This window comes from Tribolium castaneum, chromosome 3, assembly GCF_031307605.1.
Source record: "Tribolium castaneum strain GA2 chromosome 3, icTriCast1.1, whole genome shotgun sequence".
Classification (NCBI taxonomy): Eukaryota; Metazoa; Arthropoda; class Insecta; order Coleoptera; family Tenebrionidae; genus Tribolium; species Tribolium castaneum.
This window is the reverse complement of record NC_087396.1, coordinates 8,536,486-8,556,926: the sequence shown is the minus strand read 5'-3', so window position 1 is coordinate 8,556,926 and position 20,441 is coordinate 8,536,486. Positions and strand designations below refer to the sequence as shown.

Below are 20,441 nucleotides of genomic sequence, written 5' to 3'. Positions count from 1 at the left end.
GCAAACTATGGACACTGATGTTTTAATTTGTTTTGCTGGATGCATAGTTCGTTTGTCTAAAATTATAAAAAACCATATCTCATATCTCTGTCTGCATGGATCTTATTTTATTTTTATGTTTTTTGTTGACAGCCATTTACTAACATAACATGACTCTGGACACAAATTTTTAATTACCTTATTTAAACAGATACGAAGACGGTGTCGAAAAGCCGGGCAAACTCCTCATCGAAGTAAAAGACTGCGCTGATCACTACATCCCTGTGCATGATTCGGACAGCTTCGAGCCCGACACCCTTGACCGCAAACCTTCGAAACTTAAACTAACTCCTCGTTTCGAAGACGAATTCATTGACTCCCTCGAACGTCCCTCTCGCATTCTCCTCCGAAGCAACGGGAGTTTCAAAAACATCCCCTCATCTCCCATTCACAACACGAGCAACTTCAACCGAGTTTTCGGCAGTCTTCGTGAGATTTACGAGGCCAAAACTCGAGGCTTCAAACCACCACCGAGTAGCTATTCTGACAACGGTATCGAAGGCCGGATTTTATCCCTTGAAGAGCGCCACTCGAAACGCCAGAGGAGATTAACAACTCTCGGGAACATCCCTCCCGATTTGATCCCCCCACCACCTCATGGGGATTCCCCCATTTATGAACACCCGAAGCCTCCCAGAAAGGTTCATCCGGACGATGAGGAGATTCTGGTTAAACCTCCACTGCCTCCAAAAAACGTGATTGGCAGGGGTGTCAGCAGGAATACGGGAGGTAAGGTTGGCACTCCTGAGAGATGGACGAAGCAAGAAGATCCGGGATATTTGAGCGATTCCAGTTCCCCCAAATTGAAAAGTGAGAGCGATGAAAGTGTTGATGAGGGACATAGTGAATCAGGGGCAGAAAGTGTTGAAACACACTCGGTGTTTTTCGGCAGTTTCAGAAAACCAAATTTTCTAGCTTTCGGGTCTATGGACAGCGGAGTGGATAGTATGAAAGAGTCGCTCCAAATTAATAAAATACTCGTAGTTAATGAAAAGTCTTTCTCTTAAGGCTGACATCTTCTTTTTTGTTGTTTAGCCACTTGTCTGTCGTCTGTGTGATATAGTTTAAGCGGGCCGGAAGTGCAATTTTAGTCGATAGGTTGCAATACTAGAGTTAAGTAGGTTTAAGTCGGCAATTTTGACTGCTGTAACTCAAACAGCTACAGCCAAATCATTCTTAGCATAGGTTAGAAACAAGTGCAATAAGTACTACCTTATTTTAAAGCACCTTAAGAAATCACGTGCAATATTTACCGTGTAGAAGTCTAGTTTTTATTTATACATTTTTACATATTTTAAATTATTTGCTCATGATAAGTTAGAACTGTATATAGCAATTTGCAGAGGGCGTAACGTGCAAGCTTCCACGTACCTGTATTGTATAAAGTCGGGATTGGGGGCCGTACTGCAAAATTGTTGGGTCGGTTAGGTCGGTTATGGTGAAAAAAAGGCAAAACCACTTTGTTTCATATTTATACTTTTGTTAAAAAAATTTGAGGAATATATCCATGTTAACAATTCTGTTTTTGATTTATTCGGGCGACTAACACATCGCTCTGGTGCTCCAAGTCGCACAGTTTTTCTTTCAACTCCTTCAAATCACCTCCTGCATTTTGTCTCAACATGTTCAACTCCTCATTTAGTGACTTCTTCAATAACTGGGTTAAGTCACTGAGACTCAAATCGGGTTGATAAAGTGGCTTCGGAACTATAACCACATCTATGATGTGTCTGTAGAGATAATGAAGCAGGGCTATGGTGGTCTCCAAACTTCTACAAAAAAATTGCAAACAAAAAACATTAAATAAAAAAACTTACTTGCAGTAAGTATTAAAATTGAAAGTCCCTCCTGAATCAATTTCCACTTCTAATAAGACTCCGTCAAGTTCAGGACAAATTTCATGAGCCACATAAAAGCAGTTTTCGCAAGTGACACACACTTTTTTAAGTAAACAATCCGTTTCAAGAATATTTTGCAACTGATTTGTGTCAAAAATCATAACAAACTCGTGCTTTACCCCCGATAAGGCTAAGGCAAAAAGATCATTTTTGCTACCTTCCATCACTTTGGCTAAATGGACGATAACGGAATTATTTGTAATATCTTCAGCAGTCAATTCCACATTTGTAGGAAGCTCCACTCTGTGTTTTTCGCTGTTTTGTTTGAAAGTCATAAAACCAGAAATGGTGTACGAATGAGCGTCGGTAAAAAAGGGAGCATCCAAAATGATGGCGACTAATCCTGAGTGCATTATGTACGGAGTGAATTTTAGTCCTCCTCTTGAAAAATCTGAGAGTAAATGCAAGTTGTAGTTGAGGGCTGAAGATGAGGACCACGCGAGAGTGATATTTATGTTGTTTATTTGTCTAAAACAAATAAGAGATTTGCGCGACATAAATAATTATGTGAGGATCAATACAAACCAAATTGTGACAGTTCAGTTAGTGTTTATTCTTTTAACAAAAATGTCTCTACTAGTGAATACGCCAAAGTATTTGAAATATGTCTACAAGCTGAGCGGAATTTTGCAATTTTCCGAAACTGATTCAAGTGTATATCAACGTCTTTGGTGCCTACCATTTTATGGTTACCTAATTTATCTCTGTGTAAATTACAACATCTCTGAATACAAAACGAAACAAGTTTTTCTACTTATCGATAAATTTACAAATTTGGCAAATATGCTAATGATAATAATTTATTTTATTTCGTGCCACAGAAGAAGTAACAACTTAAAAAATCTGTTAACTGAAGTTAGCAATTTTGGAATTTTCAACTTGAAAATATCGAAGAGAAACTGGTCCAGAATTATTCTCCTTACGCTACTACTTTTATGTCTTTGTTATTTGCCTATCCAACGAAACGGGCTACAAAAGACGTTTTATATCTACTTATCTCCGAACCTTTTTCAGTGTTTAGATCTTTTATTTCTAAACGATCTTCTCAACCCCATAACAATCAAATTTCAACAAATTAATCGCATACTAAAAAAACAAAAAAGCTCCATCTTATGTATGCAACAAATTCAAAATTTATCACATCTGCACCATGACTTAGTGAATTTGACGACAAAAATTGTCAACAATTTCGATGTTACTATAACGGTAGCCCTGGCAGTTTGGTTTGAAAGTATGATAGAAACGATTTACTATTTAATTTTTCTTACAAAAAACGATACCAAACATAGTTATGTATTTTACTTTTCTAATTTTACACTTTTGTTGTTGTGCTACTCATGGCTTTTTATTTTGATTGGAACACTCGCAAATGTCAAGAGTGAAACTGACCGGACCTCGACTCACATTCACGATATTTGGAATTTTTATGCTTGTAATAGAAAAATTGATGCAAGGATTCGAAATCTTGAATTTGTTTCACTGCAACTACTTAATACCAAATTAAAATTTACGCCAATGAATTTGTTTACCCTTGATTGGAGTTTCTGTCATTTGGTAAAAACAAACAAATATATTAGTCCTTTATTGATTCCTTTATTTTGTAGATTATGGCTTCTATAGCAACATATGTTGTAATACTTGTTCAATTCTACATTTAATGAAACTTGGAAATTATTTCATTCAATAAAAGGCTATTTAAATATTAAACGTTATCTAGTAATTGAAATATACAATAAGTAGATAAAACTACCATGGAATCGAAAGTGTACTGAATTAAAGGAAGCCTTGAAAGGGAAGTGTAAATTTAGTTACATTTCTTTTCAAAACATAGTATTGCAAAAGGCAGAGGAGACTAGGGAGGTCTCCAGAAATACTGTTTCTATGTTACCAAATAACTGTTTAAAAATATTTTAGACAAACTCCAAATTCTGTTAGGTATCACTTGAATATTTCCACTCCTCATTTTTTTACATGTTTTATAACAAGCATTTTGTCGCACGCACGAATTTAGAGTAACTTATACACGACACCGGACACACGTTCTCAAGTGATACGCCTACTTGATAGAAGGACTTTTTGATCGCTTTTTATTGTCATACTATTTTCTAATTAAATATGAAAAAAGAAAAATCTTATTAATTGTATAATTGCCAGTCAATAAAATTTTATTTTAGAAAAAAATGTCTAAACACCAAAATCAAATCCCATCTGCGGTAAAAAAAATATAGGTATAACGTTATTAACATCACCTCCATTGCACTTCAGTAAATCTGACTAAATCATAAAAAAGTGTCATCAATGGTAGTGACACATCGTTTTCAATTTTCTGCACATTTTTTATGTAATTATGCAACGATCGAATATTTGATCAATTAAAAATAAGTAACATACTTAGCTTATTTTGATAATTGCACATCTTTAACTTTAATAACTGTTAAAATTTCTAGATTATTCACACCTTTTAATGTGAAATATTTTTTCCATGTCCAACTATCGTCCGTTCATTTAAAAACCTGGGCCCAGTTGACTGTGTTTCAAATTTGAACTTGGGAACAGTGTAACCAGATCCGGAAATAGTTGCCGGCAGTCATTAATGAAATGTCGAAAAGTTTTGAGGTTAGGTATTTTCCCACCCTTGTAATCTTATTATTTTACTCGTTACTTGTTTTATTTTGCATCTATTCCTGTTTCATCGGATTTTTCTCTCTGTTCAACGTAAAAAAATCAGTTCTTTTCAGAACTCCATAACTGTGTGAGTGCACAATTTTTTGTGGTTTGACTGCACTGTGCGAATTTTGCATTTTATTTTGCTTTAGTTCGTGGTTCGAGTGTTAAACATGGTTTTTTCACAACATAAAATGTTTATGTTGGAATCGTAGTTCCGCATCGGAAGAAAGGTTGACGGAATCTGGGAGAAGAATTCTGTTAACGCATGCTTTTTCCCTACAACAAACATCTTCTTAGTTTGTCCTTTGACTCATTCTAGTCAGGTTTACTTGAAAGCCTAAATAAAATTTACACCAATTGTTTCAATCAAGAATTCCAGTCACGAACCCACTCATTTATTCACGTACACCCGTGTATTTGAATCGAAGGTCTAAAAGTGGTAGCAAAATGAAAGCACCAAAATTTTGAAGACATTTTTTTCTACTTTTTAAAGTTATGGCTGCCTTGGGTCACTGCGCGCATTTCTGCTGTGATGCTTGATTTAACTTTTAGCAGGTTTTTGAGTGAAATCAAAGAAGATTTTCGTTTGACAATATTGATATTTCGTAATGGCAGTGGCCTCAGCGACTGTCAAAATTCTACACTGGAAAATTAAAAAACAAAAGAAAATTCCACAGTCTCCTGAGCCCAGGTTTTATTTGAACGCTCGATACTTTATTTTCAAAATATTTTTTTCAAAAGCATACAGGCTGTATTAGAAATACGTGTGTTAATTTTAACACGTAATAAAACTCATCAAATACAACATGTAACATTTTGCAAAATTCTTATTTATAATTTCCACTATTTCCTCCTTTCTTTTGCAAACGAGCCGGTCAGTGTTTAATAATTAGTTTGTATTGATAGCAACAATTTTTATTGTTGTTTTAAATAGTTTAAATTGTCCGTTTCTATCACAACGAAAATATTTGGATTCTCTTATTTATGTATCCATAGGTGGGTACACGTTTCAGTATGGTATCTTTTTCCAAATTTTAAATTTTAAGTAAATTTGCGAATTTTTTATTGAAAAATTACAAATAGAAAAGATGTTTTATTTGTTGAGCTCTATTACCTGTCAAAATTAAAACACGTTTTCAGTTCAGAAAAAAATAAGCTTTTAGAAAGTGTCATAGTTCATAGCCAACTATGATTCCGATTTAAAAAAAATACAACTTTTTGTTATTACAGCTAAGCGAGTGATTAAAAAAACTGTTAATAACATTATTAAAAATTCCCTGTAAAAAAAGTGCCTGTACAATGTCTGTGTTTCAAATGTGTATCTTTTATAATAAGGAAGATATGAATTTTTTTGCTAAAATGTCAGTTAGTTAGTCAGTTAGTCGTCTTTTGTTTACTACTTATAAACAAAAGACGATAGCAGGATGTGGTTTTAGGTGTCGGGACACTTGCGCCTTTTTACCTGAAGTGGGTCAGATGCGCCCGATCCGGAATTAAGCCTATTACCTAACTGTGATTGAGAGTCTGGTGGGTCACTTGCGCCCCCATATGCTCAGTACTTATGCTCAGTAAAAACTGAACAAGAAAGATAGACATTGACAGAATTTTGAAACCGACAATATGTAATGAAAAAACATTTCTTTAAAGCGCCATTACGGAGTCAGTTGCACAAAGAAGTATTTCCGAATTTACCAGTTCCTAACAAGCAATTAATTACTACGAAAGGTGGGCTGCGGCTAAATACCGTAATTTTTTTACAAAAAAAAATTATGAAAAAATTTAAATTTTAATTTTTGAATTCTTTGACAAATCTACGGAAGCCCAACATTGTTTAAGGCGATCCCTGAAAACTGTCAAAATGATCAAAAAACCATGTGTTTATACTTTTATACATATCTCAAAACCGACAACAATTTTCAACCGGAAACCATTGTACCTCCTCCAACTGGCACTTCAAACTAAATTTTTAAAGGGGTAATATTTAAAAAATCTTTTTCTCAGAGATATGTTTCTAAACGTTGTTTTTTCCTTGCTATTGCTAGTATCGAGTATCAATTTTTGCATGCAAATGTTGTGCGTGAATAATGGGTGTGTTTTTTCCGATCTGTGCAGACCTTGCGTTTGGCACCCAAGTCAAAACATTATTAGATCAGCAGACCAAAAAATAAACGGATTTAATACTAAATGGTAAATCCGTAGATTTGTGGGGAATTGATTTCTAATCATTTTGCTTTTTATTTGGTACTGCTCCGTTGTCTATTTTCTGAGATATGTATAAAAGTAAGAACACATGTTTTTTGATCGTTTAGACAGTTCTTGGGCGCCGCCTTAAAAAATAATGTAATACTAATTCAATTAGCGTTTAGTACAAGTAATCATCAGTAATCAATCTTTTGAATGAATCAGTTTGGTAAGTAAATGCTGTAGAAAATCATCACCGTTTAAGTCAGTTCTAGTTAAATACATATAAAGTATTCAAAAGTCTATCAGTATTCATTTTTTTTGTTCAACTTTTACATAAGTACCGAGTATATAAACGAGCGCAAGTGACCCACCAGATCCAGGTTCACAAGTAGATAACAGGTGTGATCCCGGGTCGGGCGCATCTGACCCACTACAGGTAAAAGCGGAAGTGTCCCGGGCGCAAATGTCTCTACTTCGTGGTTTTGACCAAAATTATTTTCTCAAAAAATGATCATTTGAAATACAATTTTTTTCCTTTGAGCAACTGAAAGTATTTAATTTTTCACTGGAACTAAAACTTGAAAGACCCTGTACAATAAAAAAGAAGAAATATCACTACAGCGAAGATTTTATTTTCCTACATATTTGCATTTCCATGTCTGTACCCCAGAATAAGAATGTAAATGACAAAACCACAAATACGAAACAAATCGAATTGAAATAAATCGAAAGTTAAAAAAAACGGTTTTGTTTTTATTACTCTGTTGTGTTTTATTCTACCTACCTATCTACCTATAATATATAATGACTTAATGAGGAACCCTGATTTCATATCATATACATCAAACATTTGAAACATGGAAAATAAAGATTTTTTCATCAGAACGAGATTTTAAATATCATTTAAAAATGCGGCACCATCATAAACATTAAAAGTAACGTCATCAACGACCGGGATATGTTTTCAATTCCGGCTTTCTGCACATTCGACGCGACAAACAACAATATCTTAGATTATGTCTATGTGTTGTAATGTCCAGCGAAATAAAATTCCTTCTGTATAAGCATTTCAGAACATTTATTGTTTCTCGAGATATTATTTTTGTGAGAGATCTTTCACAATGGGGAAAAATAACTAGGTCCTTTTCTCTCAAATTTTATTCAGAATCAAAAGCTACCTGTTTCGGCGAATAATAAATAGCCATCTTTATTTTTTCTCTTCACCATCATAAAGAAAGTCAATAAATCTTGAACTTACAGACAAAATTTGTTGTCGCGTATCAATAAAGTTCGACTGTAGGTAGTCGTAGTAGTACGTAAAAGTGATATGTAATATTTACCACAGAGTTTAGGTTTAGGATACCTAAATACCATTAGTTTCATTAGCGACGTCAGGTAGCCCATCTAGGTTTTAATATATCATTGGAAACAAAAAACTGGCTATAGTTAAATAATGTTGAGCACAAGATTGACAAAAAATAATAACAAGACAGCACATTAAATTCTCAATAGTAAAAAATAAAAAAAAACATTTTATAAAAAACAATATTAAAAAATTCAAACTTTTACCAAATTACACATGGCCCCTGTTACGACTTCGTATTTTGTTCAGAATATATTTCTGGCTCCTCCATGTCGCTTCTGGGCTACCAGAAACATATGTGGGCAAAATCGCCCTTAACAGGGACTTCTCCTGTGACCACAAAACAGAACGGTTGTGTGTAGCTGTAGTTGTGTGTGCGTCAAATAATAAATTAATCCCGTGGCCCATTTACCATCGAGAAGAACTAAAGGTAAGTCCAAAGTAATTGGAGGTAGCCCGGGGAACCCGTTTGTTCGCGAGAGTCGTGAATAATTAGTTGTTTGTCTGTTACTCGTGGAGTAACAGCCCCACACTTTTCAAAAAGTTGCGAATATTGTTGAAGAAACAACAGACAAATAATAAAGAAATAAAAAATCAATCAGGTTGATTGTTAGGAAAACAATTTTTAATTATGTTAATGATATGTAAAATAATCAATTACTTCTGATCAAGAATAGTAGTATATGAAATACAACTATTTATAAGTAAAATGTGTTTGCTTCCTAACACTCCAACTTATTTGAAATTCATCTACAAATTAATTGGATTCGTCCAGTTTTCAGACAAACCGCAAGAAAATTTACTTTCCAAAATTTACAATCACTTTTGGTGTATTCCCTTTTGTGGTTATTTCATTTATTTGCTTGTGTGTTGCAAGCCATATGATGACGGTACAAATTTGAGCGTATTTTTGTATTTATCTAGTGTTTCATATCTATCCAATATGTTCTGCATCTCGGTTTTAATCACAATTTTTGGTTTTAAAGCACATAAATTGAAGCATCTTTTATTAAAACTCAGTGTTTTAAATTTTAATAAAAAATCGACAAAAGAGTTTGACTGGCACCAATTTTTACTTATCGGGCTTTATTCATCACATTTTGCATTTTTTCCTTTTTTAGTAGAACCAGTCACTCTTTTAATTTTTTACTACATTGTTCCTATTACGATAAAGTGTTTTGACAACTTGTTCAAAAGAGATATACTAAACCTACTTTTAGTTAAATTTAAATTTCTTAACAAAGAATTTGATCGACAATCCGATATTGCTGATTTACCAAAATTGTTTCCTTTGACTAAAACCAAAAAAATTAAGTTTTTGGAAAATGAAGAAATTGATTCGAATCTCAGATATATTGAAGAACTCTCACAATATCACTACCATCTAGTCCAGTTATCACTCGATATTTGCAAAATTTTTGAAATTGAAGTTGTGATCACTCTAATACTGTGGTTTGAGAAGATTATTGAAAGCACCTATTTTGCTATATTTACTTTAGTAAACGATGACTATAATCATAAAACGCTGTTTCATGCTCTTGATGTTATTCATGCAACTTTTGAATTCTATTGGCTCTTTACATCCATCGAGAATTTCAATCGCGTCCAAATTGAAGCCAATAAAACACCGATTCTTGCACACGACGTTTGGAACAAGTATGTTACGAAAAAATTTGACGACAAAGTGCGACATCTACAATTAATTTCAGTCCGATTTCTAAACACAAAATTACAATTTACAGCAGCCGGATTGTTTAATTTAGACCGGAGTTTCTGCCATACAGTAAAAAAAACCTTTTTTTTTCATAAAAAAAACACTAATATTTTGTTTCAGGTAATTTTTGGAGTAACCGTTTACGTCGTGATTTTAATTCAGTTTTATATTTACATCTGAAAATAAAATGCTCAAACAAAATTGTTCTTTAATTTATCCCAAGTTGCAATACACCAAATGGAATTTCGGGTTGAAATTTTTAATTCAGAGACAAATAAGAGCGACCAGAGTACAAATTATAAAAACAACTAACAAACAGAAACGAACGCAAACATTGAATTGGGAGAAAATAAATTATTAAAAACATAAAAAGTGCAATATTGTAGTAGTAGTAAGAGGGGTTGTTATGTTATAACTGTTAGTAACCTTATACAGGATGAGTCTAAATTCCATCATAAACTGTGAACTGGAGTATCTTCAATATGTGTATAAAACTGGAGTTCAAAATTGCAGAAGTAAAATTTTCCTTAATTCCATCCGTAACGCGACGCTTGTGAAGGTTCTGATAAATCAAAACATGAATGGCCACAAAAACACTTTAAAAAGGAGGGTACTACTGTCTTTCTTGAATGGAATAACGCAAAAACGCTTTAAATGAATAAAACGAGTGAAACGTCAAGTTAAGCAAAAACTCCAAACAATATTCTTTGCACTTACATTTTCACACAGTCCGCTTTGATTTCTAATAAGCGACTTGGTGCAAGGTTGCAACCTTTGCTCTGAAAGATCTGGAGCTGCCGGGTACTTGTTGACGGAATTTTTCCACAGCCTCAAGAAGACGACGTTCGGGACCCTTATTCACATTTCACGCTTATTCCGCATAAAACAAACCGAAACAAAACAGGTCGCGCCGGACATTTTTCGCGGAACAATGTGTGAATCCTTAAAACACCACCATCTGCAATTCCGTAACACCAGACCATATCGGTCATTTCAGGATTTGTGTGATTTTTCATGATCATCAACCGCTGACTCACAAATTAAAGCCGAATTAACAACAAAATAATCTGCACCGTAGTAGGGCGCACTGGCGATAACACGAAGTTTTTCCACCTTTTTTGCGTTGCACGCGATAAGTTTTTCATTTCTCGATTCTTTTAAATGTAGTTACCAGTGGCGTACTCATCTTTTGTGCTTAAACTTTACGTAACATTTTTGCCCTCATGTGGGCGTATCGCGAAAAATGGAATTTACGTGATGTTGCGAAATAGTCTGAAGACTCTCCAGTTTACAGAGTATGAAGGAATTTAGGCTCACCTGTATTATTAATTATTAACTTATAATGGTTTTTAAATAACGAGGGAATATTTGAGAATTTCCAATAACGTAAAACCTGATAACATTACGTAATTGGTAACACGATTTAATTTTTTTCCAAAAACCCCAAAAAGCTGGTGTTTTCATGAGATGACTGTTGTTTAACAACTATTGTTATTAGTTTTTAACCACACTAGTGTTATTATTTATTAAATGTATCTTAAAACAACTCGTTGCAGGAGTTTTTGGTATGGTAACGTTATTGGATAAAATCTTCATGTTTATGTGTTAAGAACGTAATAGTATATTAACTAATAAGAACAGAACGATAAGGAGATTTTACTGATCGAAGATAATTGTTTGGAGGAGTGTTTGTGATGCGTATGGCGTTTTTTTACACGATCTTTACATTTTTGTAAAGATTTATTAAATAATGTCAAAACAATTGTCAAGACAGCAGGTTATGTTTACCAGCAACTAGTAAACACCACGTACTTTTTAGAAACAGGCGTCGTAAACAATCAAATAGAGCTCAGTCATGAGATTTTGGGCAAATTTTGCTTTCATTTGTTAATATTTTGTCAAATTGACCATTTCCAATTTGTCATGCAAAAATATGAATTTGAATAATTAAAAATATGTTAAAAAAATGTACAAGGTGTTTCACACAACTTCACGAGTCCAACGCCTAATGACGCTCCCAAATATACAAAAGTCACAGTCACTCTTTAGAAAACTATGATAGTTGTCAAACGTATAACTGTCTCACTAATATTCATAAATTTCTATTTTTCAGAAACAGTTATCAAGTTTTGTATCAATAGACGGGACGAATATGATTCTAATCTACAGTACGATTTTTTTAATAAACAATAAATTGACTGTGTCAAAATCAGAAATAATCTGTGTTGTGTTAATTGAAAAAATTAATGAACGAGGTGTATTGCTCACCCCAATTCTATGTAATTTTTCAATTTTCCATTTTAAGGCTTCATGAACTACTTTTACACCTGATTTTGACACTGACAATTGTTTATAATTTTTTATAATTGTTTATATCAATTTTTATGTGACCTATCAAGAGACGAAATGAATATGATTCTAATCCAACTTAATAATTAACTAGTCTAGGAGCAAGCTATCCAAATCTAACATGGCCGTCCGGACTCGATTGCACACGATTGCTGAAAACTGATTTTTATGTAAAATTTTCTGCTGAATTCGAATCTGTAGGTCGCATATTGCCTTCATTACGAAAAATACGTTTATCTGAAAATTTTTGAAAAACTAAAATTGCGCAAATTGTGTCTTTATATCGTCAAATTTTCTATCTGAATAAAGCTTGCAGTAAATTTCTCAATAAATGTAGACTCTAATGTATATAAACAAGCTTTACATTTTACAAAAGAAAAGTAAAAAAATTACAACGTGTCAATTGTCATATTTGTGTAATGAAATTTTCGAGATGCGAGAATTTTTTTAATTTTAGCAAAAAATCATAATAGAGATGAAATAACGCCAATAGTTCAAATAAGTTTTTGGTGCAAGAACTATTTCGATATCTGTAATACTCACCAAGTTATTGCAGTTTAAAGTTACTGGAATATGCGCTCGACGTGGAGAGATCGCGGCATATCTCTCTTTGTAGTCACTTTAGGTGTGGCCCTACAAAAGAGCCCGCGACAAAATAGCCCCGACAAAATAGCCCACCGACAAAACGGCCCATTAATAACTACGAAACTGTTGTTTTAAATGGTGTAAACAAATAAATTAAAAATTTAAAAATTAGACAAAGATTTGTAGTTAAATTTCAAACAGATAAAAAAAAATTAATTGAATGAAACTTTATTTAATTATATTACGTAGGTAAGTACTAATTGAATAAAAAGAAAATTTTCTTTTGATAATTGTTCTCAATCACTGACAATGTATGAGAAATTTGAAACATTTAAAAAATTATAATTAATAAAAAAATATTTTATGTCTTGATTTACTTAAAGTTATTGGATTCAAATTATAACAAAATACCACAATTCTAGGGCATATCGCAACCATTTTACTTCACTTATATACTTCACTTGCAAAGGGTGATTGATTTGAAACAGAAGGTATTGTCGTGTGTGCCGAGACGATACAAGTTTTTATAGTGTTTTCTATGTTGAAAATTTGATTGCCAATATTCTCAAGTATAAAAAAAAATAATTCTCAAAAAGGAAAGGAGCTTCTTTTCTACGAAGATTAACGCTACCGAATAGCCAGAATCAACACAGATGACTCTGGCTCATGGAGATGCATTACTCCAAAATGTCGTGGTCGCATTAGGGTAACTGGTGATAAAGTAAAAATTGCAACAACGCATGATCATACACCCCAACCAGAAAAAACTATAGCTGCAAAGTGTTTACACAAAATAAAAGAACGAGCGACGCAAACTCTGGAAAAACCAAGGTAGTTAATACTAACGTGTATCAACGGAATTCCCTTAGAAGCTTCAGTGCACTTGCCCAAATATTCTTCGTCACAGAGGACCATTAAACGAGTGCGACGCCGACATCAACATCCGTATCCGAATCCTCTGTGTATTGCAGGTAAGATATTCCGATACAATAGTCATCACATTCTGATCACACTCACAGAGTCTTAATAATATAAATAAATTTCAATTAAAAAATTAAAGTTAAATTACTTTAATGAATCCAAAAACAGTTGATTTTTAAAAGAGACACTTTGTATACTGTTTGATATTTTTTTGGTTTAAAATCCTCACACTGATTTTCTTGTTATAGATATAATCATTCCCGATGAGTTACTGGTTACGACCCGTAACAAAAACTTTTTACTGTGGGATTCATACTGAAGGCCCTAATAGAATATTTATTTTTGGATCAGGGAAGAATCTGAATATTCTAACAGAGCACCGGCACTGGAGCGTTGATGGTACATTTAAGGTATCACCAGAATTGTTTTACCAAGTGTTTACCGTCCATGCTATAATAAATGGCGCTGCTATTCCAACGGTGTACGCTCTTCTACAAGACAAACGTGAAGTCAGCTACGTTCGTGTGTTTCAAAAATTGTTGGAATTGCAACGAAACTTGAAACCTTTAACAGTTGTGTCGGATTTTGAAAAGACAATCCAAAATGCACTGCAACAAGTTTTTGAGGGAGTGGAAATCGTTGGATGTTTATTCCATTTGAGACAGTGTTTGTGGAGAAAAATTTAAAGACAACGAACACTTTAGGATGTCAGTGAAGATGCTGTTGGCGTTAAGCTGCGTACCCGTTCAGGACGTGGTAACAGGTTTTGAATAACTTGCAGAAAGTGCACCTCCTGAAGCCGAAGAGATTTTTAATTATTGGGAGGACAATTTCATTGGACGCCAAAGAAGCAATCGGCGACTAGAGCCACGTTTCCCGTTGACAGTCTGGAACGTCGAAGGAAAATTCGTAATGGTTTTCCACGAACAAATAATTCTGTTGAAGGATGGCATCACGCTTTTCAGCAAACTGTAGATTGCTATCATCCGTCGTTTAAATTAATAAAGTATTTTATACAAGAGCAAGATCGAGCGGAAATAGAGTACGAAAGATTTAGCGCTGGTGTTAAGGACAAAATTGTAAAAAAGAAATATGCCATAATTAATACACGTTTAGAAATATTATTGGAAATTTACAATAATAATAATAATATTGTGACTTTTTTACGTGGAGTAGTTTATAATTTGTCCAGTTTCTAGTACTATTCTAAATCATATTAACTGTTTTAACTCTTTTTTTTAATAATTTTTATATCTTTCTACTAATAAAAATATAATTACATCTTTAGAACAGTCCGTTATTTTGTTATTTAACCGTATTAAATCAAATACTCTTGTATTAGTTTTTAAATCAAAAAAAAACTTGAAAGTGAAGACTTTAGCCACATTATATTTTCTTGAATCCTTTTGGAAGAACGACCACTACTCTTTTTTGTACCACAGTTCCTGCTTCGCTAATTGTTTTTATCAAATTTTGCAAAATATAATACAGTTGGTTGCAATAAAAACAGAAAATGTCAACATGAAAATGTCAGATTTTCATAACAATAAGTACAAAAATAAAATTATCGTTAGAGGCATTACTGAGCCAGATGAAAAAACATTTTAAAGTATCCGTAAATTATATTTTTTTACCAATGTTGTAGTGCTGCACTGTGTAGTTTTAAAGCTTCGGTGCTTAATTGTGAGATTAAGTTAATCAGTTAAATTAACGAAGAAACTTTTCGAAAACTAAGAGTTATTGTTTTCGAAAAAGTCAAACGTCAATACCAGGGGGCGTCTAATTAGTTTTGTCCACAGCCAGTCTATTATTAGGTCATAATACTACTAATAAAAAAATCGTCCCGTATTGACCGAATAAAAATTAATTCGACAAATGTCACTTCAAAACGTCAAATAAAATATTTCCAAAATATTAATTTAGTCTTTATTGTCTGACTGTGGATAGAAGATCGTATTGCATACGGGTTTTACAAGTATTTTATTCCCTTAATTAGACGCTCAAACTTCGTTCTTGCGTTTAAACCTTTGCAGGGATAAATTACCCTGTAAGACCCTTATACAATAAATAACTATGATTCTCAAATCTAAAGAAAATTCAGCTTTCCGTTTTTGTTGTAACCAACTGTAATTAAACACTGAATTAAGATATTTCTCCCGAATTTCTGTTAAGCATTCTTTAATTAAATATTTCCACTATCCATTTATTTTTTTCACCCGTTTGAAAATAGCTTTCTGCAATGTAAGCTTTTTGTTGGGTGGTTAACATAATTTCGGGATAATTTTAATAAACAAGAAACCGATGTTTGAAAATTTATTTTTAAATTTTGATCAATTTGATCAATCAACCTGCTCAAATTCAGTTCAATTTCGATCTCATGTTATTCCCTCCCTAAATATTTTATATTTTTACACCCAGTATTTTAGTAGTGGGCTGTTTTGTCGTTAGGCTATTTTGTCGGGTGCCATTTAGTCAATGGGCTATGTCGGTGGGCCATTTTGTCGGTGGGCTATTTTGTCGTGGGCTCTTTTGTCGGTGCGCCATTTAAACGTTGTGTAACAGACCAGTTTGGGACGCCCTTGATTAAAAATTTTTTACATTTGATATCCGAATTCGATTAGGCGTATAAAAATTATTAACTGTACTAAATTTTGTAACGTTTTTTTTTGGGAGTAGGGATGTTAGTTAGTGGTAACGTCACTGAAGCGCTGACGAGCAATTAAAAAAGATGAAAGATATTACTGTCTCAATCATTTAAAAAAATTGTGTTCGCATGTGTCACCAACGGTTCACACTTGAGTACTGTCAAAATGGTGTGTCTCTGGTTGTGATAGGACACAGAATCACAATCAATGAAACTTTTAAATTTGTCACACTTTATTGTATCTTCAGGCGCAGAATTTTTGTCTGTTGAACATGTGCGGCACGCACGTGGATGAACAAAAGCACATTTTTACAGCCGACACACCAAACATCGAGTTTTACAGGATCATTTTCAAACTGAGGCTGATCACCTTGTGGAAATCCTCAGGTTGCAATGCGACATGTAAAACTCAAAGTTTCGTGTGTCGGGTGTAAAACTGTGTTTTTGTTCATCAAATTGATATTGATATTGATATTGAATTGATATTGTCTAATACCGGATGGGTTTAAATTTCCCTCCAAGCGATTCAACTAGCGCTTACGTGACGTTACCAGTAACTAGAATGTACAATTTGTGGTGGGGACGGTAGAGTCGCCAATCTACAGCCATTATAAATATCTATAATTTATGGGACACACGTTCTCAAGTGATACGCCTACTTGATAGGACTTTTTAATCGCTTTGTACAACAAATATCTATTATTCCACTAGTGGATAAATTAAGTCACTATTGGCTGTTTCAAAACTATAAAAACACCAACGTCGCATTTTCTCTCAAAATTAGCTGTTATAAATTATTCACGCACTTCAAGGAAATAATAGCCGATGAAGTTTACGAGAACTAATAACTAATAACTATTTAACAATTTTATCAATCTTATTTAAGAAAATAATTTAGTAAAATCGATGTTGGCGTCTTTATAGTTTTGAAACAGCTAATATATGCTTTGTAAGTGTAGATAAAATTCAAGTTATAATGTGATTGTGGATAAAATTAATTTAAAACACTTTGGAGCCGAGGCGGTAAAGAACATGGAAAATCGAGAAAAACTGAACCAAAAAATCTACCATTTGAAGAGTTATGCAATGTGTTTATTTTCTCATCTAGTTAGCTTTGAAATTGGTTTACATGTAAAAAAAATTGTGCCGCTCTACTCAATTGAATTCTTTGTCAATAAATGTCAAATCTGTCAGTTGTGAAATTCAATTAATTTCTTTAAAAAATTTCGTTAAAATGCAACTAAATTGTTACACTGTGCAAGAAAGCACTTTTATTATCGAAGCTTACTTCGAATTCGAGACTTAATAAATAGAGAATGGTAAATTCGATGTCTAAGTGCCTATCATTAGTTCTATGAGGCGGCCTACGCTGGCGACGTGTTGGAGTCGGGTCCTCCTATTGGTATCGATACGAAAGTGTGCAAATATTGCCGTAAAAAAGCAAAAAGTGGTCCAACGTGTGTCGAGTGTTCTACATTTCATCCAAAATGTGCCGAAAGAGTTAAAATAAAACGTGTTGTAAGCTGGAATATTATTCGCTCTCTTATTTTAATCTGTTGTTGTCTTTCTCTAGTTTCTCACCATCGACAATGACGACAATAAGTCGTCTTATTTAAATTACCATTACGCCCCAAAATATTGGACTAAAAGTTCAATTTGTTAACTAATAATAATTGCAAACCGACCATTAAGTTGCATAATCATATTATTATTTTAACTAAATAAATATAAAACCTTCTGGTGGTGTTCTGATGGAAAAATTACAAGAAAATGCGTGTAAAAACATAAACAATTGAATTGAGTATTCGCAAATTGCAGTCAACTGCAATGTAAAAGTTAAAAATATTATTAAAAAAAACTGCCCATATTGTGGGATTTGTTTTATAAAAGGTGCCGATAGACTGGGAAGCTTCTTGACTGAGGGGCTGCAGAAGAAAGTATATTTCAACGACAGACTTCTCGCTTTCGTAAAAGAAACAAATTATTATTTCCAAATTTGTATAATATGAGATCTAGTACTAGATTTTCGATTTTTCATCGTTAATGATAATGTTTTATTAAAAAAAAATAATAATGACATTTGTGGTGCAAAGCACCCCACCGGTAAATGGAAAGACTTCAATTCCAATTTTTAATTGTTAATTTTACGTCAGATAATTTTTGACAGTTACGTTTCTGTTGTCAATACATACACATGACGTCACCAATACGTTACAACCTAAGTATGCCTGTGTACGTCTGCGTATGGCACGCTAGAATTTACTTTTAGTGTACAGGTTAACTCTACGAAATCTGTCAAGGACGGTGTCGTCATCAAATGTTCAAATAACAATGCACGGGATAAATGCTGCACTGACAGAAATTTGTACCTTTCTGAAGTTACTTCTTGTTGGATTTCCTTGGCGTGGAAACTAAAATAGACAAAGTTTAAAAAAAAAAACCGACACACCAAACCTTTGGCAAAATTAGTATATAAGGCAGAACATTGTAAGAATTAGTTTAGTTTATATTCTCACCTGAGGATGACCACTTTGTGGTTGAAACGCGTAGTGTTTTTAAATAAAGGTTTGGTGTGTCGGGTTTTTTTAAACTTTGTTTATTTTTCCTTTCTGAAGTTATTTACATTACTTGTTTTATTTTTCTTATTGTTTAATATTTTTTTATATATATTTTTATATTTCTTTTTTTGGGGGGTTGAGTTGAATAGTCTTCGACTAGACTTCGCCCCCACAGAATTTGTATATTTATTTATTTGTATTTTATTTTTCTTTAATAAAGGGGGGAGCGTGGTGGCATCGAAAAAGTATTTGGGTAAAATCGCACGAAGTATAAAAATGCAAGCTGAAGCCACACACGTGTAAAACGTTAAGACGCTAAAATCATACGCCGTTAAAAACTTGTGGAACTAAAATAGTAAATAAGTAAAAATGAAATCGACTAAAATGGTTCATTTATAAAAACGTATAAACTAAAACGTTACATCGTTGAAAACGAAAATCTCTGAAAACGCACATCATCAAAAGTACACGAAAGTAAAAAATTACAAAATTGAAATGTCGGTAAAGTCGATATTCTGCTTTATGTAGTTTAACTACTACCGCATAGATGTTGCTACAGATGTTATCTAAATACCGCAAAACACAAAATTTCTATTTATTTTATTTTTACAAAGTTGAAGACCTCGACGGAAGAAGTGTAACAAAATGTAAATTGTAAAATGTAAATTTGGAAAAACAAATTTAAGGTTTAAATTTCAATACGTAAATAGTACTTTAATATGAAGAAATTAATGATCGAAAAATCAAGGTCGGTGAAGAACGACACACGTTACACTTCTGTTTACTGTAAAGACGCACACCGGGCCGAAGCCAATTTTGCAATTTTTAATATCATGCATACAAAACTTTATGCACTGATCGAGCTTTTTAATTCTTATCTCAAAGTTTCAGCGACTGAAACTATCCATCACATTGCACTAAAATCAGTTAATCTGACTTTATTTTTTTTTAAATGAGTTTGAACGATTGTTCGTCAAACAAAGAAAATTTGATGGCTAACGAAGCCGAAATTAACGGAATAGCTTGAGACAGCAAGAATCTGTAGCTTAGTGTGTGAAAAATCTAAATTTATGTACGAGAAAAGCTACTGTGAGTACCATGGCCTCCTAGATGTATTGAGACAACTTCGTTGTTCAGGCCTGGCGCATCGCTAAGTGCGGCTGATTCTCCACTGGCGCTGCATTTAGCGGACTGACGTTTATTTGACAAATACCAATTTTGAGGTTAAAGACTAATAAATTTGAAAGATGTAAATGTGCATTCGTGAAATACGTAGGAAATGTGAGGATAATTCTAAAGTTGTGCCCTGAATGAACGTTTGGATAGTGTAACTCTTGCAGGAAATCATTTTACGATCATTTGGATTTTTTATTTTCAGCTTCAGAAGATATACAAATTATTTTAGGGTGAATTGGTGGTTCATCATCGTTTATAAATACTAAAGAAAACGATGTTTCAAAGTACCTTTCATTTATTAGGCATACTATATGGTTTTACCAATGGTTTAGGTAGAATGCGT

The 20,441-nt window shown here is 33.3% G+C and overlaps 2 protein-coding genes across 11 annotated transcripts in view; one reads left to right on the top strand and one right to left on the bottom strand.

Moving 5' to 3' along the window:
* sha (shavenoid) overlaps nucleotides 1–1,556 on the top strand; it is a 72,093-nt gene extending 70,537 nt beyond the window's left edge. For both annotated transcript variants that reach the window (XM_961646.4, XM_008199897.3), the window contains one exon: nucleotides 191–1,556. In XM_961646.4, the coding sequence (XP_966739.2) occupies nucleotides 191–1,046 (856 nt within the window). In that variant the 3' untranslated portion in view covers nucleotides 1,047–1,556. The remainder of the gene's footprint in view (nucleotides 1–190) is intronic.
* Nucleotides 1,496–20,441, bottom strand: part of LOC103314287 (uncharacterized) — a 132,976-nt gene continuing 114,030 nt past the window's right edge. For 7 of the 9 annotated variants that reach the window (XR_010333617.1, XM_064355929.1, XM_015982230.2 and 4 more), the window contains 2 exons: nucleotides 1,857–2,405; nucleotides 1,496–1,811 (listed from right to left, as the gene is read on the bottom strand). Coding sequence is in view for 8 of the 9 variants with exons in the window: in XM_064355929.1 (XP_064211999.1) it covers nucleotides 1,550–1,811; nucleotides 1,857–2,405 (811 nt within the window). In the remaining variant the exon portion in view is untranslated. Of the gene's footprint in view, nucleotides 1,812–1,856; nucleotides 2,406–4,395; nucleotides 4,864–10,582; nucleotides 10,979–20,441 lie in introns of those variants that run through there. The other 2 variants (XM_064355931.1, XM_064355930.1) reach the window with 2 other exon arrangements.